The 25,441-nt window shown below is 50.1% G+C and overlaps 1 protein-coding gene across 5 annotated transcripts in view; it reads right to left on the minus strand.

The window, feature by feature from the left end:
* Window positions 1-25,441, minus strand: part of LOC146058238 (uncharacterized) — a 232,965-nt gene that overhangs the window by 44,163 nt on the left and 163,361 nt on the right. For 2 of the 5 annotated variants that reach the window (XM_083170401.1, XM_083170400.1), the window contains exons 12-15: window positions 7,958-8,058; window positions 7,733-7,802; window positions 5,602-5,729; window positions 5,396-5,465 (exon numbers count right to left, since the gene is read on the minus strand). In XM_083170401.1, coding sequence (XP_083026527.1) covers window positions 5,396-5,465; window positions 5,602-5,729; window positions 7,733-7,802; window positions 7,958-8,058 — 369 coding nt within the window. Of the gene's footprint in view, window positions 1-5,395; window positions 5,466-5,601; window positions 5,730-7,732; window positions 7,803-7,957; window positions 8,059-10,842; window positions 10,916-11,030; window positions 11,132-11,352; window positions 11,465-11,740; window positions 11,894-13,794; window positions 13,938-16,094; window positions 16,347-25,441 lie in introns of those variants that run through there. The other 3 variants (XM_083170405.1, XM_083170404.1, XM_083170402.1) reach the window with 3 other exon arrangements.

Consider the following 25,441-nt stretch of genomic DNA (forward strand, 5'->3'; position numbering starts at 1 on the left):
GTTACACATAGACACACGTGTGCAGAGACAGAAGGGGCCGGTGTCTGTGTGTAGTAGTAATTACTATCATATGTGACAGGAGGAATATCCGGACATACGTGTTAGCCGCAGCCAGTGTTACACATAGACACACGTGTGCAGAGACAGAGGGGGCCGGTGTCTGTGTGTAGTAGTAATTACTCTCATACGTGACAGGAGGAATATCCGGACATACGTGTTACCCGCAGCCAGTGTTACACATAGACACACGTGTGCAGAGACAGAAGGGGCCGGTGTCTGTGTGTAGTAGTAATTACTATCATATGTGACAGGAGTAATATCCGGACATACGTGTTACCTGCAGCCAGTGTTACACATAGACACACGTGTGCAGAGACAGAAGGGGCCGGTGTCTGTGTGTAGTAGTAATTACTATCATATGTGACAGGAGGAATATCCGGACATACGTGTTACCCGCAGCCAGTGTTACACATAGACACACGTGTGCAGAGATAGAAGGGGCCGGTGTCTGTGTGTAGTAGTAACTACTATCATATGTGACAGGAGGAATATCCAGACATACGTGTTAGCCGCAGCCAGTGTTACATATAGACACACGTGTGCAGAGACAGAAGGGGCCGGTGTCTGTGTGTAGTAGTAATTACTATCATATGTGACAGGAGGAATATCCGGACATACGTGTTACCCGCAGCCAGTGTTACACATAGACACACGTGTGCAGAGATAGAAGGGGCCGGTGTCTGTGTGTAGTAGTAACTACTATCATATGTGACAGGAGGAATATCCAGACATACGTGTTACCCGCAGCCAGTGTTACACATAGACACACGTGTGCAGAGACAGAAGGGGCCGGTGTCTGTGTGTAGTAGTAATTACTATCATATGTGACAGGAGGAATATCCGGACATACGTGTTACCCGCAGCCAGTGTTACACATAGACACACGTGTGCAGAGATAGAAGGGGCCGGTGTCTGTGTGTAGTAGTAATTACTATCATATGTGACAGGAGGAATATCCGGACATACGTGTTACCCGCAGCCAGTGTTACACATAGACACACGTGTGCAGAAATAGAAGGGGCCGTAGTCTATGTGTAGTAGTAATTACTATCATATGTGACAGGTGAAATATCCGGACATACGTGTTACCCGCAGCCAGTGTTACACATAGACACACGTGTGCAGAGACAGAAGGGGCCGGTGTCTGTGTGTAGTAGTAATTACTATCATATGTGACAGGAGGAATATCCAGACATACGTGTTGGCCGCAGCCAGCATTGGCCTCTCTCACATGCTTACTCCTCCTTCCTCCCCTGGCGTATATGAATGCCTGGAGGGCGTTATTACTTTTTGATAATTCCCGAACACCATAGTGCTGAAGAGGTCAATCCTAGTGACCCGATATAGCGGAGGAAGTACAGTAAGTAAGTTTTGAGGTTTTTATTTTTGACCATATGCCCATCCTATGTTATTATACAGTATTTTTATTTCCCCTGTATGTATCACAGCCAGGTCCTGCATGGGAATGACAGAAAGATATTTGGGATGTACTGCACACAGGGTGGGGGGTGATATTTATCCTCCAGTGTCTGGGATGCACTCCACTCTTCCTGATAAAGAGGTGGGGGGACAGCTCCTAAACCACGTCTAGGTCGACAGCAAAAAGGTCAAATATGGAAAAGGTTGACACACAAGCAGAAGCTTAACATGGAAAAGGTCCACCTGCAACTGATCTGTCTGTCCATTGTGAAAATGGACTTTATAGTACTGTGGCTGCTGTATAGCAACTATACATTATGGGTACCTTCATGAGCCAATCACCAACTCCCTCAATGTCCCAATGTTTGTTGATACCATCATCAGACCCCCGAAGAACAGACTTACGTGCTGCACATTCCTGGAACCGATGTAGCCTATATTCTATGCTAACGTAACAATCACCCACAAATATTACATCCCATGTCGGTTGGGTCACATTGTGTGTTATCCTTTGATTTGGGGATGTTGCTACACTCGTCTGTATTGTCATTACTGCAGGAAATCCTTACAGCCAACATGAGGAATGATTGGGAATCCCAGCAGCATAGACCTCTGTGCGTATCACCTATATGACACTACTGTCTGTACGTCAGCCTCTCTCACCTGATCTGATCCCAGCAGCATAGACCTCTGTGCGTATCACCTATATGAAACTACTGTCTGTATGTCAGCCTCTCTCACCTGATCTGATCCCAGCAGCATAGACCTCTGTGCGTATCACCTATATGAAACTACTGTCTGTATGTCAGCCTCTCTCACCTGATCTGATCTCAGCAGCATAGACCTCTGTGCGTATCACCTATATGACACTACTGTCTGTATGTCAGACTCTCTCACCTGATCTGATCTCAGCAGCATAGACCTCTGTGCGTATCACCTGTATGACACTACTGTCTGTATGTCAGCCTCTCTCACCTGATCTGATCTCAGCAGCATAGACCTCTGTGTGTATCACCTGCATGACACTACCGTCTGTATGTCAGCCTCTCTCACCTGATCTGATCCCAGCAGCATAGACCTCTGTGCGTATCACCTATATGACACTACCGTCTGTACGTCAGCCTCTCTCACCTGATCTGATCCCAGCAGCATAGACCTCTGTGCGTATCACCTATATGAAACTACTGTCTGTATGTCAGCCTCTCTCACCTGATCTGATCCCAGCAGCATAGACCTCTGTGCGTATCACCTATATGAAACTACTGTCTGTATGTCAGCCTCTCTCACCTGATCTGATCTCAGCAGCATAGACCTCTGTGCGTATCACCTGTATGACACTACTGTCTGTATGTCAGCCTGTCTCACCTGATCTGATCTCAGCAGCATAGACCTCTGTGCGTATCACCTGTGTGACACTACCGTCTGTACGTCAGCCTCTCTCACCTGATCTGATCCCTGCAGCATAGACCTCTGTATGTATCACCTGTATGACACTACCGTCTGTACGTCAGCCTCTCTCACCTGATCCCAGCAGCATAGACCTCTGTATGTATCACCTGTATGACACTACCGTCTGTACGTCAGCCTCTCTCACCTAAATCTGATCCCAGCAGCATAGACCTCTGTGCGTATCACCTGTATGACACTACCGTCTGTATGTCAGCCTCTCTCACCTAAATCTGATCCCAGCAGCATAGACCTCTGTGCGTATCACCTGTATGACACTACCGTCTGTATGTCAGCCTGTCTCACCTGATCTGATCTCAGCAGCATAGACCTCTGTGCGTATCACCTGTATGACACTACCGTCTGTATGTCAGCCTCTCACCTGATCTGATCTCAGCAGCATAGACCTCTGTGCGTATCACCTGTATGACACTACCGTCTGTAGGTCAGCCTCTCACCTGATCTGATCTCAGCAGCATAGACCTCTGTGCGTATCACCTGTATGACACTACCGTCTGTATGTCAGCCTCTCACCTGATCTGATCTCAGCAGCATAGACCTCTGTGCGTATCACCTGTATGACACTACCGTCTGTATGTCAGCCTGTCTCACCTGATCTGATCTCAGCAGCATAGACCTCTGTGTGTATCACCTGTATGACACTACCGTCTGTACGTCAGCCTGTCTCACCTGATCTGATCTCAGCAGCATAGACCTCTGTGCGTATCACCTGTATGACATTACCGTCTGTACGTCAGCCTCTCTCACCTGATCTGATCTCAGCAGCATAGACCTCTGTGCGTATCACCTGTATGACACTACCGTCTGTATGTCAGCCTCTCACCTGATCTGATCTCAGCAGCATAGACCTCTGTGCGTATCACCTGTATGACACTACCGTCTGTATGTCAGCCTCTCACCTGATCTGATCTCAGCAGCATAGACCTCTGTGCGTATCACCTGTATGACACTACCGTCTGTATGTCAGCCTGTCTCACCTGATCTGATCTCAGCAGCATAGACCTCTGTGTGTATCACCTGTATGACACTACCGTCTGTATGTCAGCCTGTCTCACCTGATCTGATCTCAGCAGCATAGACCTCTGTGCGTATCACCTGTATGACATTACCGTCTGTACGTCAGCCTCTCTCACCTGATCTGATCTCAGCAGCATAGACCTCTGTGCGTATCACCTGTATGACACTACTGTCTGTATGTCAGCCTCTCTCACCTGATCTGATCTCAGCAGCATAGACCTCTGTGCGTATCACCTGTATCACACTACCGTCTGTACGTCAGACTCTCTCACCTGATCTGATCTCAGCAGCACAGACCTCTGTGCGTATCACCTGTATGACACTACCGTCTGTAGGTCAGCCTCTCACCTGATCTGATCTCAGCAGCATAGACCTCTGTGCGTATCACCTGTATGACACTACCGTCTGTAGGTCAGCCTCTCACCTGATCTGATCTCAGCAGCATAGACCTCTGTGCGTATCACCTGTATGACACTACCGTCTGTATGTCAGCCTCTCACCTGATCTGATCTCAGCAGCATAGACCTCTGTGCGTATCACCTGTATGACACTACCGTCTGTATGTCAGCCTGTCTCACCTGATCTGATCTCAGCAGCATAGACCTCTGTGTGTATCACCTGTATGACACTACCGTCTGTACGTCAGCCTGTCTCACCTGATCTGATCTCAGCAGCATAGACCTCTGTGCGTATCACCTGTATGACATTACCGTCTGTACGTCAGCCTCTCTCACCTGATCTGATCTCAGCAGCATAGACCTCTGTGCGTATCACCTGTATGACACTACCGTCTGTATGTCAGCCTCTCACCTGATCTGATCTCAGCAGCATAGACCTCTGTGCGTATCACCTGTATGACACTACCGTCTGTATGTCAGCCTCTCACCTGATCTGATCTCAGCAGCATAGACCTCTGTGCGTATCACCTGTATGACACTACCGTCTGTATGTCAGCCTGTCTCACCTGATCTGATCTCAGCAGCATAGACCTCTGTGTGTATCACCTGTATGACACTACCGTCTGTATGTCAGCCTGTCTCACCTGATCTGATCTCAGCAGCATAGACCTCTGTGCGTATCACCTGTATGACATTACCGTCTGTACGTCAGCCTCTCTCACCTGATCTGATCTCAGCAGCATAGACCTCTGTGCGTATCACCTGTATGACACTACTGTCTGTATGTCAGCCTCTCTCACCTGATCTGATCTCAGCAGCATAGACCTCTGTGCGTATCACCCGTATGACACTACTGTCTGTATGTCAGCCTCTCTCACCTGATCTGATCTCAGCAGCATAGACCTCTGTGCGTATCACCTGTATGACACTACTGTCTGTATGTCAGCCTCTTTCACCTGATCTGATATCAGCAGCACAGACCTCTGTGTTTATCACCTGTATGACACTACCGTCTGTATGTCAGCCTCTCTCACCTGATCTGATCTCAGCAGGGATGTCCTCTTCTTTACATTGCTGGTAACACATCCCATCTGCCGGTACAGCCTGTCATACAAGAACATGTGTCACATACGTGTCCCACTCACGTCTATAGGACAAACAGGATGGGGACAAAGGAATGACACAATATCCTACAATGTTAGGAATCAGACCTCGGAGAGGTCAGACCAGGTTCCTCTACCTGATAATCCTGGCTAATCATTCTGTTCTCTTCTCCCATACACCCCGGAGTATAGAGAGGGGACTTATATGGATCTGCAGGATGTGTAGGATTACACCCACCTGTGGGGAATGGGTACACACATGTATCTGTATAAATGCAAAAGAAGAACTCAGCCGACACAAACACATTATAGTGACGGATATGGCGGAGTAACATAGAACCAAAGTCATGCAAATAAAAACCACCGTATCCCGACTCCCGGCTAATGGTCCAGAACAGGAATCAGCGCAAGAAGGACAGCAGTGACCAAACAGGATTACCCCTGTACCATCTGGTCTCCCCCTGCTACATGGTCAAATGCAGGGGCCACACCTTGTACATGGTCAGATGCCGGGGCCGCGCCTGCCTGCCACTGGTCAGATGCCGGTGCCGCGCCTGCCTGCCACTGGTCAGATGCCGGGGCCGCGCCTGCCTGCCACTGGTCAGATGCCGGGGCCGCGCCTGCCTGCCACATGGTCAGATGCCGGGGCTGCGCATGCCTGCCACATGGTCAGATGCCGGGGCCGCGCCTGCCTGCCACATGGTCAGATGCCGGGGCCGCGCCTGCCTGCCACATGGTCAGATGCCGGGGCCGCGCCTGCCTGCCACATGGTCAGATGCCGGGGCCGCGCCTGCCTGCCACTGGTCAGATGCCGGGGCAGCGCCTGCCTGCCACTGGTCAGATGCCGGGGCCGCGCCTGCCTGCCACTGGTCAGATGCCGGGGCCGCGCCTGCCTGCCACTGGTCAGATGCCGGGGCCGCGCCTGCCTGCCACTGGTCAGATGCCAGGGCCGCGCCTGCCTGCCACTGGTCAGATGCCAGGGCCGCGCCTGCCTGCCACTGGTCAGATGCCAGGGCCGCGCCTGCCTGCCACTGGTCAGATGCAGGGGACGCGCCTGCCTGCCACTGGTCAGATGCCGGGGCCGCGCCTGCCTGCCACTGGTCAGATGCCGGTGCCGCGCCTGCCTGCCACTGGTCAGATGCCGGGGCCGCGCCTGCCTGCCACATGGTCAGATGCCGGTGCCGCGCCTGCCTGCCACTGGTCAGATGCCGGGGCCGCGCCTGCCTGCCACATGGTCAGATGCCGGGGCCGCGCCTGCCTGCCACATGGTCAGATGCCGGGGCCGCGCCTGCCTGCCACATGGTCAGATGCCGGGGCCGCGCCTGCCTGCCACTGGTCAGATGCCGGGGCCGCGCCTGCCTGCCACTGGTCAGATGCCGGGGCCGCGCCTGCCTGCCACTGGTCAGATGCCGGGGCCGCGCCTGCCTGCCACTGGTCAGATGCCGGGGCCGCGCCTGCCTGCCACTGGTCAGATGCCGGGGCCACGCCTGCCTGCCACTGGTCAGATGCCGGGGCCGCGCCTGCCTGCCACTGGTCAGATGCCGGGGCCGCGCCTGCCTGCCACTGGTCAGATGCCAGGGCCGCGCCTGCCTGCTACTGGTCAGATGCAGGGGACGCGCCTGCCTGCCACTGGTCAGATGCAGGGGCCGCGCTTGCCTGCCACTGGTCAGATGCAGGGGCCGCGCCTGCCTGCCACTGGTCAGATGCAGGGGCCGCGCCTGCCTGCCACTGGTAAGACACCCTATATGGGGGACATATATGTGACAGATAATACCACAGAATCAGTCAGTGTGGGTGTAATATGTTCCATGTATGTAATGTCTTCTGGCTTGGATACTGGGGAATTGGCTTGTTGTGGTTCAGGCAAGAATATCAGCATATTATTACCATTATAAATAAATATAACTAATCATTATATAGGTAAATAATATGAGAGACCCCCATTGCTGGAAACGATTACAGCTACAGAGAGCGCCCCCTGCAGTCAGTGCACTGGTTATACAGAAGGTGCCTAGTTGGGGTCACCAGGTTCCCAATCTTCTGTGGGTGGTGCGGTGTCATCAGATTGGAGAGACTGATCACTGCGTGGTAAAGATGGCGGCGGTGATGTTCCACTGACTCCGTATCATTCCTGCATTCCCATTTATAGTCCTGAGATAACTGCTGTTCCCCCCCATTTATATAACGTAACATATACCCCACATTCCCAGTAATATCCATATCCCCCCTACAGCAATATTGTATCCCCAGAGCATCTGTGTCTCTCACCTGGGCTGATCTCAGCAGGAACTGCCTCTTCCTTACACTGCTGGTGATAGATCACGGGTCCCGGCTCAGCCTGTCATACAAGGACATGTGTCACATACGTGTCCCACGTTACACGGGACATCCCTATAGGACTCACACACAGGGCGGGGACATGGGAATAATACAATATCCTGCACTGTGAGAAGCGGATGTACAAGGAGGAGAGGTCAGAGCAGGTTCCTCTACCTGATATTCCTGTGTCACTGTCCTGTTCTCTTCCTCTATACAGCCCGGAGAGTACAGAGGGGTCTCACAGGGGTCTGCGGGATTTCTAGCGCTGCGCCCACCTGCGGGGAATGGGTACAGAGCATTACATTACAGTAGGTATAGTTATTCTATATACAGCCCGGAGAGTACAGAGGGGTCTCACAGGGGTCTGCGGGATTTCTAGCGCTGCGCCCACCTGCGGGGAATGGGTACAGAGCATTACATTACAGTAGGTATAGTTATTCTATATACAGCCCGGAGAGTACAGAGGGGTCTCACAGGGGTCTGCGGGATTTCTAGCGCTGCGCCCACCTGCGGGGAATGGGTACAGAGCATTATAGTAGGTATAGTTATTCTAAGTACAGCCCAGAGAGTACAGAGGGGTCTCACAGGGGTCTGCGGGATCTCTAGTGCTGCGCCCACCTGCGGGGAATGGGTACAGAGCATTACATTACAGTAGGTATAGTTATTCTATATACATCCCGGAGAGTACAGAGGGGTCTAACAGGGGTCTGTGGGATTACTAGCGCTGCGCCCACCTGCGGGGAATGGGTACAGAGCATTACATTATAGTAGGTATAGTTATTCTATGTACAGCCCGGAGAGTACAGAGGGGTCTGCAGGATTTCTAGCGCTGCGCCCACCTGTGGGGAATGGGTACAGAGCATTACATTACAGTAGGTATAGCTATTCTATATACAGCCCGGAGAGTACAGAGGGGTCTCACAGGGGTCTGCGGTATTTCTAGTGCTGCGCCCACCTGCGGGGAATGGGTACAGAGCATTACATTACAGTAGGTATAGTTATTCTATATACAGCCCGGAGAGTACAGAGGGGTCTCACAGGAGTCTGCAGGATTTCTAGCACTGCGCCCACCTGCGGGGAATGGGTACAGAGCATTACATTAGGTATAGTTATTCTATGTACAGCCCGGAGAGTACAGAGGGGTCTCACAGGGGTCTGCGGTATTTCTAGTGCTGCGCCCACCTGCGGGGAATGGGTACAGAGCATTACATTACAGTAGGTATAGTTATTCTGTCTACAGCCCGGAGAGTACAGAGGGGTCTCACAGGGGTCTGCGGTATTTCTAGTGCTGCGCCCACCTGCGGGGAATGGGTACAGAGCATTACATTACAGTAAGTATAGTTATTCTATGTACAGCCTGGAGAGTACAGAGGGGTCTCACAGGGGTCTGCGGGATTTCTAGCGCTGCGCCCACCTGCGGGGAATGGGTACAGAGCATTACATTACAGTAAGTATAGTTATTCTATATACAGCCCGGAGAGTACAGAGGGGTCTCACAGGGGTCTGCGGGATTTCTAGCGCTGCGCCCACCTGCGGGGAATGGGTACAGAGCATTACATTACAGTAGGTATAGTTATTCTATATACAGCCCGAAGAGTACAGAGGGGTCTCACAGGGGTCTGCGGGATTTCTAGCGCGGCGCCCACCTGCGGAGAATGGGTACAGAGCATTACATTACAGTAGGTATAGTTATTCTATATACAGCCCGGAGAGTACAGAGGGGTCTCACAGGGGTCTGCGGGATTTCTAGCGCGGCGCCCACCTGCGGGGAATGGGTACAGAGCATTACATTACAGTAGGTATAGTTATTCTATATACAGCCCGGAGAGTACAGAGGGGTCTCACAGGGGTCTGCAGGATTTCTAGCGCTGCGCCCACCTGCGGGGAATGGGTACAGAGCATTACATTACAGTAGGTATAGTTATTCTATGTACAGCCCGGAGAGTACAGAGGGGTCTGCGGGATTTCTAGCGCTGCGCCCACCTGCGGGGAATGGGTACAGAGCATTATATTACAGTAGGTATAGTTATTCTATATACAGCCCGGAGAGTACAGAGGGGTCTCACAGGGGTCTGCGGGATTTCTAGCACTGCGCCCACCTGCGGGGAATGGGTACAGAGCATTACATTACAGTAAGTATTGTGATGTGGGGAGGGGAGGACTTCCCTACTGAGCAATGAGGAGACCACCGCCTGCCTTAAAGTACCACGTTACATGTATGTCACACGCTGACTCAGCCTGGACGTTACGTGAAGCTAAATAATTTGCTAATTATTAACATAATAGTCTTAAGTTGCCATAGGCACCACAATACAGTGCCAAAATGTGCCTACACCCTTACAGCCACCTCTATACCTCACGATTCCAGAATCCACAATGTGTGAAACAGTTATATTTATAAGGACATCTATGAACACTTCTCTCTATCGCTGCACAGGTAACGATTACCTGCTCTGATGCTGCAATCTGACCGCCCTATGGCTACATACAGTTTCGGTGAGGAAACAGCCTTATTTTGCATAACAGATGTAATATTTTGTACACATCAATACGTAGTATGTTATTAATTGTAATATTTACTGTGACAGGGAATCACATACACTGGATATTGATGAAGTCTGGGTCTAATCTGTAGCAGGTAAACAGCATACCAGGTTAACAGCTCGGCAAGCGAGGTTACAGCATCACAGGTTTTTCCACATATATCACAGTCAGGGTACACTCCAAAGCACCTAATGTGTTATTACATTACCGGCCTATCACCTAGCCACTTTTCAGCATTGGGAGCAATGACCTCCTGCCCTGGACACAACTATAACAGGAAGCCACAGGTGCTGCTAATCAGCCAAACCTTTATCACATCAGTTTAGGAAATCTGGACTGGATCTAATTTTCCTTCTGCTGCTCTAAAACCTGGGCTGGATCTTCCAGATCTTCCATATTTCATCCTGTGGAAATATGCTGTCCCTTCCACAGTACCCAATTAGCTATTTATATACAGTAGAATACAATTACATACAATGTCTCAGTCATGTGACCCAATCCCGCTGCGGTCTCACCTGAGCTGCTGGGATTGGGGACCGGCTCCTCTTCCTTACACTGCCGGTGATACATCCTGTGTTCCGGCTCATCCTGTCATACAAGGACAGAGATATTATTACACCGAGCGTCTATACCAGAAGGATACACAGGATAAGGACATGACAGTAACATAATACAGAAGAGATAATGTATCCAGTCCCGCTACCTCATATTCCACTATGATAATCCCATTCTCTTCCTTTATATGATCCCGAGTATACAGAGGGGTCTCACGTCGTCCTGGAGGGCTTCTAGAGCTACACTCACCTGCGGAGAGAACAGACAATGACAGCCATATGGCAATGCGATAGATGGTGGTCAGATGTCAGCTGGAATTGGCAGTCCCTTTGGACCCACATGCAAAGTGATGGAGGCCAATTAGGCCCAAACTGCAGCGATCAGTAACAGCCAATCACCTGGGAGAGGGTGGAGAGAAGTGACTGGATGGTGCAGGATACAGACACACCCCCTGACAGACATCCTCTTACCCACTGAGTCAGGCTGCTGCGGAGGGTCCATAACATCGTCCTTGTGTCCGCCTGAATAGTCCCACTCTGTCACAGAGAACGAGACCTCCATATCCTTACACTTCCCAGGCACCTGCAGCATAGGAGAGCTGGTTACATGAGTTACCCCCATACCTAGGAGCACCGTGTAATACATTCCCCTGCAGGGCACTATGGGAGACGATGGGTCAGGGATCAATTACCGAGTGCACCCTGACCAATCACCAGGGGTCCAGTGATGGATCAGTAATGTTACACTATAGCACAACATAAATCAGTGACCAATCAAAAGGCCATATAGCATTGATTATATAAAAAACAAAAGTTCTCCCTGGAAATATACAACTATATGTACAATAAGAGCGCTCACCTCTTCTGTCTCTCTGTGATATACCTCAGTAGGTGCCTGGATACGGTTCCTTTCCTCTTTTGGCGCATGAGGTGATGCCTCTGTGCTTGGGCTCTGGGAACGGCTGCTTCTGTCTGTCACCAGGTCATCCGACTTTCTCACAACAATAAAATCCTAGGAGACAACAGCGAATGTCACTATGTCGCACATACAGTACAGACCGAATAGAACACGTCACAATTCCTTAGGAGACATCACCCTGGCACCTCTCAGCGAACCGGAGCAGCAGCTGCGTTAACAGCTAACACAACGCTATAAATGGGTAACAGACATAGGGTATTATGTGTCCATGCTCAAGGAGAACTAAATTAAACAAAAATACTTCTTCATTAACACTACGGTGGAAATTTACTAAGATGGGAGTTGTATTTCACATGGGGTGTTGCTATGGGCAACCAATCAAAATCTACTTATTTATTTAGCACCTTCTAGAAGATAACAGATAGTATATGATTGGTTGCTCTTAGCAACATCCCATCTAAAATAGAACTCCCATCTTAGTGAATGTCTCCCTACATCACTAAAGAAGTATTTCATGTTAAAATGGAAGACCTTGAGAACTGAAGCTAGCGAAATAATTTACGGTTGATCGGTGCGTCAGAATCAGTTAAAGTCAGAAGATCTCCTTCACCTGGTTTCCTCCTCCCTTCCTGAAGCATTGGGATTGTCGTCAGCCACATTGCCAATGTGGGCCTGATTGTCAAGGCTGCCAGCTACGTCTAATGCTAAACCTTTTTATTTGTTTCCTGGATAAAGGCGAACATTTTGGAAGCTTACTGAAAAATGCAGAAGCTTTGTGAAGGCGGCTCAAAATTACTATATCAGGACTTCAAGGTTCAGCTAGACTAAGGGAATTCTCACCTATCTGCAAAGAACTCATTATAAAAATGTGTTTGCGGCTCTCTCCTGTATCTGGCCAAGTTCTGAGTAATCCATGACAAATAAACCCTTCTGTTTTGACTCTCCTAAACCTGTGCAGAATGTTCTCCACTCAGTAAGCTCCCCTTCTTCTGGTTCCACTCAGGATGAGAGTGACAAAGATTGAGACAATTGATAAATGTCCTATTATGCTGGTTGTTTTAATATAAAAAGTGTTCGGATTCTTTATTCTATATGTCTATTTGTTTTGTGACTTCCTCGCAACCCTTGTGGTTGTATTGTTGATACTGCGTTTACCATCTCATAGAATGCATGCTTGGGTTCACAAAAAGAAAAACTTTGCTGGGTTGGTTTGAGTGCGGGCCTTCTTTATTCAGGTATACACTGGGACGACTGTTCTTCCCTTCATCTGCTTGCTGGGACAGTTTGGGGGTTTATAATGTGTCCTCCCTTGGAACCCACTTTGGGATGATTGGTTGGGGTCACACATCCTCTAATGGAATTTTGGGCCATTTATCCAATCGCTCTTTAAAATGCATATTGTGGAATGAGGAAAACGTAAACAGGCCCATTAAGAGGAAAAAGTTTGGTTTTCATTAATGACTTGGATTATAATATCGGTTTTGTCAGACATGCAAAGTTTCTTAGTCAATGCAAGTTTTCCCGTCGCTCCATTCATTTTTATGAGTGATACCATCTCTTTGAAGAAAGTGTTGAATTAACCATTACTCTGTCTGACTGTAATGTACTTCTGTATTTCCTGGGTTTGTCCTCATTGTACTTTCGTCATTTACATATACGCCCGAACCTAATCCTTCCCCAGCCCAGCAGCCTAACCCGAATTCCCCCCTTTTATGAGCCTAAACCCTCCTCCCTGCAGCCTAACCCTAACCTATCCGCTGCAGCCTAACCCCTCCACCCAGCAGTCTAACCCCAACCCATTCGCTGCAGACTAACCTTAACCCCTCCATCCAATAGTCTAACCCCTCCCTCGTAGCCATACCCTAACCTTTCCCTCCCAGCAGCCTAACCCTAAAACTAGTGCCTTCATGTAACCCTCCTATTCCCAGTCTAACCCACCACTAAACCACTAGATTCTCTAGTATATAGAACAGCAACTGCTCAGCGCCTCTCACCTCTCTGGTCAGCAGACTGATAATCTCCATGGTGAGGCTCAGCAGCTTGTCTATGATCAGGTCTTTGTTCCTGTCAGTCAGTAGCGAGTGCCGGATATGTTCCAGGACCAGGACCTCCATGGTTGGTCTTCAGGTGACGTCTCCTGAGGGAAGGTAATAAAATGTCAGCTCCATATAGGTCATTTGCTGCCACAAACTCTGCCACAGAGGGAGCACAAAAATTGGGAGTTGTCTGCAGCATTTGGGAGAGCGTAGGGTCAGAGGGTCTCTGGAGAACACACACACACACGTCTCACATGTAATGTTCTATTAGCCTAGCTACAGCGGAGGAGGCCAGCTGTACACTTAAGCCCTGCTAGAGCAGAGGAGGCTGGCTCTACACAGAAGCCCGGCTAGAGCGGATGAGGCCGGCTGTAGACAGAAGCCCAGGTACATCGGAGGAGGCCGGCTGTACACAGAAGCCCATCTACAGTGAAGGCCGGCTGTACACAGAAGCCCATCTACAGTGAAGGCCGGCTGTAGACAGAAGCCCGGCTAGAGCGGATGAGGCTGGCCACAGACAGAAGCCCGGCTACAGCGGATGAGGCCGGCTGTACACAGAAGCCCGGCTACAGCAGAGGAGGCCGGCTGTACACAGAAGTCCGGCCACAGCGGAGGAGGCCAGCTGTAGACAGAAGCCCAGCTACAGTGGATGAGGCCGGCTGTAGACAGAAGCGCGGCTAGAGCGGAGGAGGCCGGCAGTATACAGAAGCGCGGCTAGAGCGGAGGAGGCCAGCTGTAGACAGAAGCGCGGCTAGAGCGGAGGAGGCCGGCTGTAGACAGAAGCGCGGCTAGAGCGGAGGAGGCCGGCTGTAGACAGAAGGGCGGCTAGAGCGGAGGAGGCCGGCTGTAGACAGAAGGGCGGCTAGAGCGGAGGAGGCCGGCTGTAGACAGAAGGGCGGCTAGAGCGGAGGAGGCCAGCTGTAGACAGAAGCCCAGCTAGAGCGGATGAGACCGGCTGTAGACAGAAGCGTGGCTATAGCGGATGCCCATACACAGGTCCAATTTGGCCTGTTTTCATCCGATTCTGACAGATCGGCCCAATATTAGATGAACACTGGCTAAATGGAACTTGTTTGACATCTGATCTGACCCAATGCACATTCCTGTGGGAATCGGATCGTGTAGATCATATGATCTATCAGATTGGATTGGTACATCAAGGGGGATGTAGGTGTGTGCCAGTGGTCCTGCACCTATAGTCAGCAAAGCAGGGAGACGACAGGCAGGAAAGGCACTTTCCCCACTCTGCTCTTCTGAACCCCCCCCCTTCCCTACCCCCACCGCTGGCCACCAGAGAGAGAGAGCAGCTGTGTGGCAGATTTAAAAACTCCCTTTCAAAAGAATGGGGGACACTAATTGGTCACCTATTAATATAATGGGAGTTTTAAAATATCCTGCCCATGCTGCTACCGCAGCATATCCCCAGGAGTCCTTTTTCACTGTGCGATATGCTCCACCAGCCATATTGATCTTGCACGTCATGTAAAAATGATAAGCGTTGAAGCTGAGCAGATCTATGTAGTTAGCTGCTGAACGGAGGTGTGGCTGCACACTACATAGATCTGCTCAATTGTACTACTGCCTCCTGGTTACTAAAGGCAACCAGCAGTGGCATGGATAAACGTCCTCGGCCTTGCTCCTCCAACTGGACGTGAAAGGTCCTTTAGCCCCAGGGTTGTGGCTAGTTCCTCTTCACCGTAAGGACCTGGGGAGGAGAGGGGGCGGGAGAAAATGAGCAAAGTTAGAAAAAAGGGACCAAAACAGACCCTTGCGGGCTCCCTTCGTACGCCACGCTTCGGGCATGGAGTTCCTTCACTATCCATGCCACCACTGGTTGCCTTTAGTAACCATGTGGCGAGCGAAGCGGAGTGAGCCACCATGCGTCCGTTTGGGTCCCTTGTTTATTTATTTACAGTTCCAACCTTGCTCCTCCTCTCCCCGCCCCTTCTCCTACCCAGGTCCTTTTGGCGAAGGGGAACTAGTCACAACCTTTAACCCACCTGGATTTAGCAGCTACCAAACTGAAGTGTGTTAATTAATTGATCGAGATTAGATATGCACCTTATGTCACTATTTGATAGGATGGAAAGAGGGACAAGAAATGGGAGAGAGGAACAAGGGGGGGGGGGAGGGGCAAGAAGCGGGGGAGAGAGGGACAAGAAGGGGGGGGGCGCCAATTCTCCTCATGGCACTAGGTACATACAAGTCTACTTAGATCTCTACTGAGGAGTGTTGGCAAATGGCGCCAGGGTATTCACCTGAGGCTTCTGCTCTACGGGTCACTGCTGGGGTCTCCTTCTGGGGTCAGAGCGCTGCGCTGAGGGGCTGCCGGTAACACTGCCCGCTATGTCCGGCCTCTATGTGATGGGGAGCGGAGCTTCCGGCATCCATTCGCTCGGCAATCATCAGGCTTCGTCTGGTGGCCTCATCGGTGTGTGCGACTGCTTGATTCCTCAGGTCTGGCACGCAGATCCCATTCGGTAATCTTCACTTCCGCCACTGAGAGGATGCGGCGGCCATCTTTAACACTGGCATTAATGGCATATGTGCGTTACTAATAAGTGTTAGATACAGTAGATGCGCTGAGTTTTTTCATACTTCAATCAGTCAGTGACCCAGACAGTAGGGAAGGTGCTTCTGCTGCTATCTGGCCGATGATACACGGGATGTTTGCTCATTATTGTTGATATTTGCCCCATACTTTCCTACCTGACCCTCTTCCTCAGGGACACAATGCTCTGTTCCTTGACTACCCTGGTAATGTAGGATTGCCATCACCACCCTCCAACTGTACCGATTTACCTGGTACAGTACCGTTTTTTAACGGTCTGTACCGGATAAAATAAACTGTACCGATTGTACCATTTTTTTAACAGAAGCTCTGGATGTTTCAGGGTCTCTGGGAGTTGTAGTTTAAAATACCATTGACTGCTCCCCAGGGAGCGTGGGGGAGCTGCCGGCCAGGACTATATACCCCAGGGAGCACTGCGGGGGGACGCAGCAGGCCTGCCTCTCCCTGCTCAGGGATAGGCTGCAGTTGGAGGATGTCATGGCATGGCTGCGGGGGAGACTACAAGTTCCGGCATGCTGTGTGCGTCCATTCAGCAGTGCCAGACTGTGGATTGCTCTCCCCACGCCGCCCCAGCCCCTACAGAACAAGATTACACCGGGATAAAATAATAGAATGGGCTGCGTGATGTCACAACCCGGCAGTGGGGAGTGGGGACTAACAGCGGCCGAAGTTTCCTGCCATCTTCCTGCTAGAACCCACACAGCCGATGGGGCAGAGGTAGGGACAGCCAGCGCTATTTAAAAATGGGACTCTAAAAAATGTTGGATACTAAGTGGAAAGTAAAAGGGTCATGGCCACTCCCCCTTTACCCATGGTCACGCCCCTCTATATATGGCCACACACCCGGTACCGAGTCAGATATGTTGGAGGGTATGCATCACCTGTGGCGAAACAACTTTCTTATCAGTTACCTAGCTCACCAAAGATGATGCCAATCTTACATTACCAGGGAGGTCCAGGAACAGAGCTTTTTCAGAGGGTCAGGTAAGCAAGTATGATTGCCTATTCAAGGCTATGTCGGCCATCTTTGGTGCTGGTACATCGGTAGTAAAAACAGCTTCATATTGTCATACCTCCCAACATGTCCCTCTCCAGGAGGGACACAATGCTCTGTTCCTGGACTTCCCTCTTAATGTAAAATTGCCATCACCTGTGGTGAAACTCCTTTCTTATCAATCAATCTGTATAACACAGGTGATGTCAATCATACATTAAAAAGAAAGTGCAGGAGCAGAGCATTCTGTCCCTCCTGGAGAGGGTCCTGTTGGGAGGTATGTGATTGTGTAAGTGCAGCATACTACAGAAAACACACAAAGACTGAGCCCCAAACCACATATCTAAAACACTAGTTCATACCTCCCAACATGACCCTCTCCAGGAGGGACACATTGCTCTCATTACCAAGAGAACGCCCAGCAGAAATGCGCCTGCACAGATGCACAACATCGGTCCTCTGTGTGAATGCAAGGAGGACCGAATGGATTTGAATGAAGGTCCTTTACCGCTGTGCGATAGAAAGTATCATTACCAACTGTGTTACAGTTTGGTATGGTAATTGTACAATGCAGGAGCGTAAGAAGTTGCAGCGGGTAGTTAGAATGTCCGAATGGATTGTGGGGACTACATTACCATACCTCCCAACTTTCATCAACGTCGATGCAGGACGTAGCTCCTTCGCGCCGGAGGCGCGGCGGAAAGTTCGTGGGCGTGGCCTAGTTTCAGGGGCGTGGCCTATAATCGCGCCCCCACGAGGCCACGCCCCCATTTTGCCGCTATGGGGGCATGACCCAGAGGCTCTGTGAGCCTCTAGCCATGCCCCCAGCACCCTGGCTGCGGGAATAGACGCTGTGCGCATAGCGTTTATTCCACGCTGTTTAGCAGCCGATAGGGGGGACTCCCAACAGCCCCCCCTCACCGCGGGACACTGCCGACCGCGGGAGGGACAGCGGGACAGGCCCTGATAATCGGGACTGTCCCGCTGAAATCGGGACTGTTGGGAGGTATGCATTACCATCATTGGAAGTCATTCAGCGGAAGCGATGTTTGCGCCGTGCAAACAACATTGTAAGGGATCCGACGCACCCAGCACAGGGCCTATTTACACTGTTGCCATCGGGCAAGCGTTTTAGATGTCTTAGAAATAGGACTAGCAGATTGAGGAATAGTTTCTATCCCTCAGCTGTTGTAGCATTGAATACTGGCTAGTGTTTATTAACAGTTTTTAGGTAGAATATACCTTTTTTATGTATATATTAGTATGTATTGTATTGTGTAATGTTCTTGTATATTATATAATTGTTTGTAATGTAGACTGGATTACGATTTGGATGTTAAAACTGAATTTTGTTGTCCTGTCATGGGGCAATGACAATAAATGAATCTGAATCTGAATCTTTGTTTCAATCCAGTCTTTGTGATTCTTGTCACAGTTCCTAATAAACATATGTGATCCTCCCAGTTCTGTTATATCCCTTGTTCCATCATTTCCTATCACTAGATGAAGAGTTGTTTATTTAAATGCCCCCATACACTAGTGAGATTTGGTCCCATGCAGTCCAGTGCACATCAGATAGAGTTGTGAGGTCGGATGGGCTGCACATAAGATTTTATAAATCTTATGTGCAGCCCGTGCCGGGAGATGGGGACACAGAGCAGCCAGGGGACGCTGTGAGCCACCGAGGGGACCAGAGAGTCGGGCACGGAAAGCCAGCAGGAAAAGACAGCAGAGGCACTTAAAAAAAACAAAAAAACATACAAATGAATGGGAAGCCCCCAGCTCCCCATCGACTATTTGTGTCTCCTTTGCCCGGCTCTTGGCTCGACCCCGCCGCCTCTCTTGCAGCCTGCCACAACCGCCTCCCCCACCATACCGCTGAACCCCCTCACTAGCATGCAAGAGGATGTATACTCTAGTCTAACACATCCCCTCAGATGCAGCCGATGGGGAGAGAAATCATCCATGTTCGCTACCTATCGAATGTTTTTTCTCCCCTTCGGTATCAAAATTCAGTCTAAACTGAATTTTTTTTTAGTTCTAATGAACTCTTCTTCCTGCTCGGCAGTGAGACGCTTCAGAGCCATCTCAGCACAAACTTTAATCATGTGATGATCTTGATGCAAAGCATGCCCAACAGGTTCTCTGTCAGTGTTCCCATTTTTGCTGTAGATGGTAAATTTTTGACACATTCCTTATTTTTTATCGCACACGAGGCCTTCCAGGACGTACATCTGCCTAACCATCCTGACAACCGTCACTAGGGGCCTAATTCAGACCTGATCGCTGCTGTGCGATTATCGATGGACTGCGCATGAGCCATGCAGCAATTAAGTCCTGCTACCGTTTTCTATTTGCTAGCCGTTGGCCAGGTGAGTGAGAGGAAGCGCACATCTCTACAAAGCAGTGATGACGCTGGTTTGTTTACCTTCCGACTTTATCAGGCTTTACATGGCTCGTTAAATCCTATGCAGCCCACACACGCACCGATCCCGGCGTGCGTAGTGGGCTTAACTAGCACACACAGCATCGTATGCCTTGTGCATACGATGTGCATGCGATGCGATGCTAGAAAAAGCTAGTACAAAAAGTATGTGCAGCACATACTTTTTGTACTGTACGATGAGGTGCCGCGGGAGCGCGCACCCCATCGTACAGCATCGCACCGCCCGCATCGGTGCGTGTGTGGCCTCCTTTAGATTTTAAATTCAAATTCGATTCAGCAAATGCTTTTGGATGACAGCAACTGTCCACTTTTTTTGCCTGGAAAAACGGTAAAATCAGATGGGAGACATTGGGTGGAAGAGAGGATTGCAAACACGAGGGTTTATTTCATGGGATGAGGTTAAATGAATATTCGGAGGTGTAAGAGGAGACACATTCACAGAATCGTTCCACACATTGGGACGGGCAGAACCTTTTTTTGCTCAGCGAGAGGACTTCTTCTAGCTGCTCTGAGATGGTTTAAATTAGGCGTCATCCTGTACTTATCAGGGGCACCTTACAGCCGCGCGTATGGAAAAGTGCATTGCTAGGATGTGAAGAACCATTTAAATTAGAAATTGTGGGACCCAGTAAAAACTGGTACTTCTCTCCAATGGACCAGTGGATGCTGAGAAGAAAGCACATGATATGTTTGTCCCCTTTCACTGCTGAAGTGAACAACATGCCCCCTCCCAAGGCACCCGCGCACATGTTCACCAGACCTGCCCAATGACCCCTCCAGTACCTGCACATGTCCATCAGACCTGCCCACTGTCTGCTGGACCTACTCACATACCACCAGACTGGTTGCTGGTTGTTATCTCTTACAGATGAAAGCACTCTATGTTTGAGAGCCCTCCCACTTGTTTGACATTAGGGACCCCCCCCCCCCCCCAACAAAAAAAATAAATAATTGCCATGGAATTCTGCTTTGTCCTTGCTCTACCAATGGCAACCATTCCAGCTGCAATCCACATCCAATTCACAGAATCAGCTGTCTAACCCTCTCAGTCCAGGCTCCTTTCTACTAAGCCTTTAAGTGCCAAGTGAATTAGTCAAAATTGGTGTCAATATTGCCAAGCAAACCTTTTTGTTCATCATTATGACCTGTAATGTTACCTTATATAGGAAATATAATCTTTTATTTATTTTTTTTACACAAATTTTTTTATTTGAATTTATATAACAAATGTGAGCGATGCTGGTATTTTTTTAGCAGATATTCTGTGAGGGGGAAGCTGGTGACCCAACTCAAAAATACAGTGTAACCATAAAGCTGTCCAGCATTGTGGGCTGCATGCAGAGGCACACAGTATTTACCCTGCCTGAAAAGAAAAGTGTTTGTATCCTTTGTGTTGCAACATGGTTTGCTTTGCTGAACAGTTACTGTTGTAGACTTTCAAGTGATGTTTCTATTGTATCCAAAACGAGCAATTATGGATGTATAAAGGGACACAGCCCCTTGTTCTGCAATTCCAATTATTGCATTAGGGTGGAAAAAGAAGTCTGTCTGCAGTTCGTACACAAGTCTTGGTATATGCAGGGTCAGCTGCACACCAGTAACTTGGAGGGGTGGGGCTCTTGGAGGGGGTGTGGCAATGTCCCAGTGGGAAAATAGTTATGTGAGGGGCGGTTTATTCACCTGGATCAGTGTGAAGCTTCTTATGTCGCCAAAGATTTGAGCTGTCAGAAAAGCAGCGGCCGCACTGGGAACACACGAATGGCCTCTCCCCGGTGTGGATGCGCCAGTGTTTTACAAGGCTGGATCGCTGTGTAAAACATTTCCCACAGTCTGTGCAACGAAAGGGTTTCTCACCAGAGTGAATACGCTGATGTCTAACAAGAGGAGAACTTCTAGCAAAACATTTCCCACACTCCTGGCATGAATATGGCCGCTCCCCGGTGTGAGTTCGCTTATGGTACAGAAGAGATGACCTCTGATGAAAGGATTTCCCACAGTAAGAGCAGTGAAACAGTCTGTCCTCGATGTGACATCGCTGGTGGGCGGTGAGAGCCAGTTTGGAGCTGACGCACATTCCGCAAACCGAGCACCTATACAGATTACTGGCGCTATGCGTTTGCTGATGGGTGACGAGGGCTGAATGATTAGGGAAACATTGCTGACACTCCGAGCACTGATGCGTCATCTCAGGATAGTGTGAGGAGGCGTGCGGACCTGTTGGGGACAAAAGTACTGAGATAAACCCTCTGTACATGAGCGGATGGGCCGCGTCATCACGTGTGATATAATATACATACTTATACATATGTACAACGCAGGCATCGGGACATATAAAATACCATAGGCATAGGCTGTTTATATAAATGATGTCATTCCCATGTAGCACTGGAGTCTAGTTTTCATGTTTTCTAGTAAGGGTGATGTTTGTAAATAATAAATAAGAAATTAGTGACTTACTAAATTTCTATATAGGCCACATATGTCGTTTTCCCTTCGGACTGGAGTACAAAAAGATTTTTTTCATGTGATACACAAAAGGGCCACATGTAGTTGTCCATGTGGAAAAAAAAACATTTCACACCTACTCCACACCACTGCCTCCCCACACAGCTACTCCACACCACTGCCTCCCCACACTACTTTTCCACACCACCTCTTCCCCACACAGCTACTCCACATCACTGCCTCCCCACACAGCTACTCCACACCACTGTCTCACCACGCTACCACTCCACAACACTGCTTCCCCACACTACTGCTACTTCACATCACTGCTGCCCACACTACTTTTCCACACCACTTCTTCCCCACACAGCTACTCCACATCACTGCCTCCCCACACAGCTACTCCACACCACTGTCTCACCACGCTACCACTCCACAACACTGCCTCCCCACACTACTGCTACTTCACATCGCTGCTGCCCACAAAGCTACTGTCATGAGCCATTGTTGTGGCTCATTAGTTTCATGTCAGTTCTGTGGTCTTCCAGTCTGTTTGTGGTAATAGACTCTCTGGTGGCCTCCGGTGGTGAGTCTGTGCCTTTGCAACTCAATCTTCTCTAAGTTGCTCTGTGCACAAAGCTGTGGTTTAATGACCTCGTTATCTCAGCCTCAGCTGGCAGAATTAGGACTGGGGAGCTGGGCTGGATCTTTCCCAGGTGATTGATCACCTGAGCCCTTTTTAAGGCATTCTCCCCAGCACTGCCCTGCCAATTATATTTTTCTGTTTCCTGTAGGTCACCTGTCAGCTTACTATGTTATCCTCTGTTCATGGATTCCCAGTTATTAGTTCCAGAGGTCTCCTGTGGCCCACCTTTGTCGGTCCTGGTTCTGTAAGCGTCCATTTTGGGTCAGTCACCTGCCTTGCTTGCTCCTGGTTCCTGTGGTCCTGGTCTGGGTTCCTGTAGTTCTTGCTCCCCTGCAGGTCCTACCGGTCACCTTGTGCCTATCTGCTGTTCCTGGCCTGTCCTAGGGGACTTCTGCGGCCCCCTGTGTTAGTTCCAGTAACTGTAAGTGCTCCTAGTCGGAGCTCTGGTGTTTCCTTGTTTATAATTCTTGTCTGCTATCTCAGTGCAGTATTTCTTTATCTTGTATATTTGTTTGGCAATCCTGCGGGCAGGCTTTCTCCAACCTGCCTCAGTTGCATGCTCAGGCCCTGGGTTTATTTGGCGTGTGCCACAGGAATTCACTAATCCCTGAGGGAAGCTCTTGTTTGCTGTGTATAAATGTGTGGTGTTCTATTGTGCTTTGTGTGCCTGCAACGAGGTCACGTTTTGGGTTGTGACATGGTCGCCATCTTACTGTTGTTTCCCCTGGTATTGGCTCAGGAGCCGTTAGCTAGTGTTATCCCCAGTCAGGCCCTGTTAGTCACTTTTTCCTTATGGTCTTCCCTAAGGAATCATCAGTACCTTGTCCACCATAAAACCTGGTTGCACCGGAGTTGGGGCAGACTTAATTCGCCCCTTCAAACATGGAGATTATATGGGAAGCCTAGCATACGCAGGTACTGATCATTCCTTGGGTCGAACCAACAGAGTCAGAGTAGGACTCGCCGTGGCCATCCTTAACAGTGGTCACGGCTGTAGGTTAACAACCAATACAGCTACTGCACACCACTACCTCTCCACACCGCTGCCTACACACACTGCTACTCCACATCACTGCCTTCCCACGCAGCTACTCCACACCATTACCTCTCCACACCGCTGCCTACACACACTGCTACTCCACATCACTGCCTTCCCACGCAGCTACTCCACACCACTACCTCCCCACACTACTACTCCACACCACTGCCTCCCCACACATCTACTCCACACAACTGCCTCTCTCCCATACTACTACTCCACGCTGCTGCCTACACAAATTACTACTCCACATCACTGCCTTCCCACGCAGCTACTCCACACCACTACCTCCCCACACTACTACTCCACACCACTACCTCCCCACACAACTGCCTCTCCCACACAACTACTCCACACTGCTGCCTACTCACATTATTACTCCATATCACTGCCTCTCCATGCAGCTACTCCACACCACTGCCTCACCACACTACTACTCCACACCACTGCATCCCCACACCGCTGCCTACACACACTGCTACTCCACATCACTGCCTCCCCACACAGCTACTCCACTCCTCTACCTACACACCACTGCATCCCCACACTACTACTCCACATCACTGCCTCCCCACACTACTACTCCACACTGCTGCCTCCCCACACAGCTACTCCACTGCCTACACACACAACTACCTACACACCACTGCATCCCCACACTACTACTCCACACTGCTGCCTACACACACACACTACTACTCCACATCATTGCCTTCTCCACACCACTGCCTCACCACACAGCTACTCCACACCACTGCTTCCCCACACTACTACTCCACACTGCTGTCTACACACACTGCTACTCCACATCACTGCCTCCCCACATAACTACTCCTCTCCACTGCCTCACGACACAGCTACTCCACTCCACTGCCTACACACACCACTGCCTACCCACCAGCTACTCCACACCACTGCCTACACAAACTGCTTACCTACACACCACTGCCTCCCCATACTGCTACTCTACACTGCCACTCCACATCACTGCCTCCCCACGCAGCTACTCCACACCATTGCCTCACCACACAGCTACTCCACACAACTGCCTCCCCACCCTACTACTCCACACCGCTGCCTACACACACAGCTACTCCACATCACTGCCTCCCCACACAGCTAATCCACTCCACTGCCTACGCACACTGCTACCTACACACTACTGCCTCCCAACACTGCTACTCTACACCACTGCCTACCCACACTGCTACTCCACATCACTGACTTCCCATGCTACTACTCCACACCGCTGCCTACACACACTACTACTCCACACTGCTGCCTACTGTTAGCTTCTCCTCCGCCGCTCCTCCCCTGTGTCCCTGAGCGCTGCTGTCAGTGATCACACCGCAGGCTCAGGGGCTGGAGGCAGCCATCTTCTTCCGGGACCCATCTAGGAAGCCTCAGGGACATTGCTAGGCAACACCCTGAGCTGTGCTGGGCTGCGTCTGACGTCACCAGAG

This window comes from Crinia signifera, chromosome 2 (genome assembly GCF_055691185.1).
Source record: "Crinia signifera chromosome 2, ASM5569118v1, whole genome shotgun sequence".
NCBI classification, from domain to species: domain Eukaryota; kingdom Metazoa; phylum Chordata; class Amphibia; order Anura; family Myobatrachidae; genus Crinia; species Crinia signifera.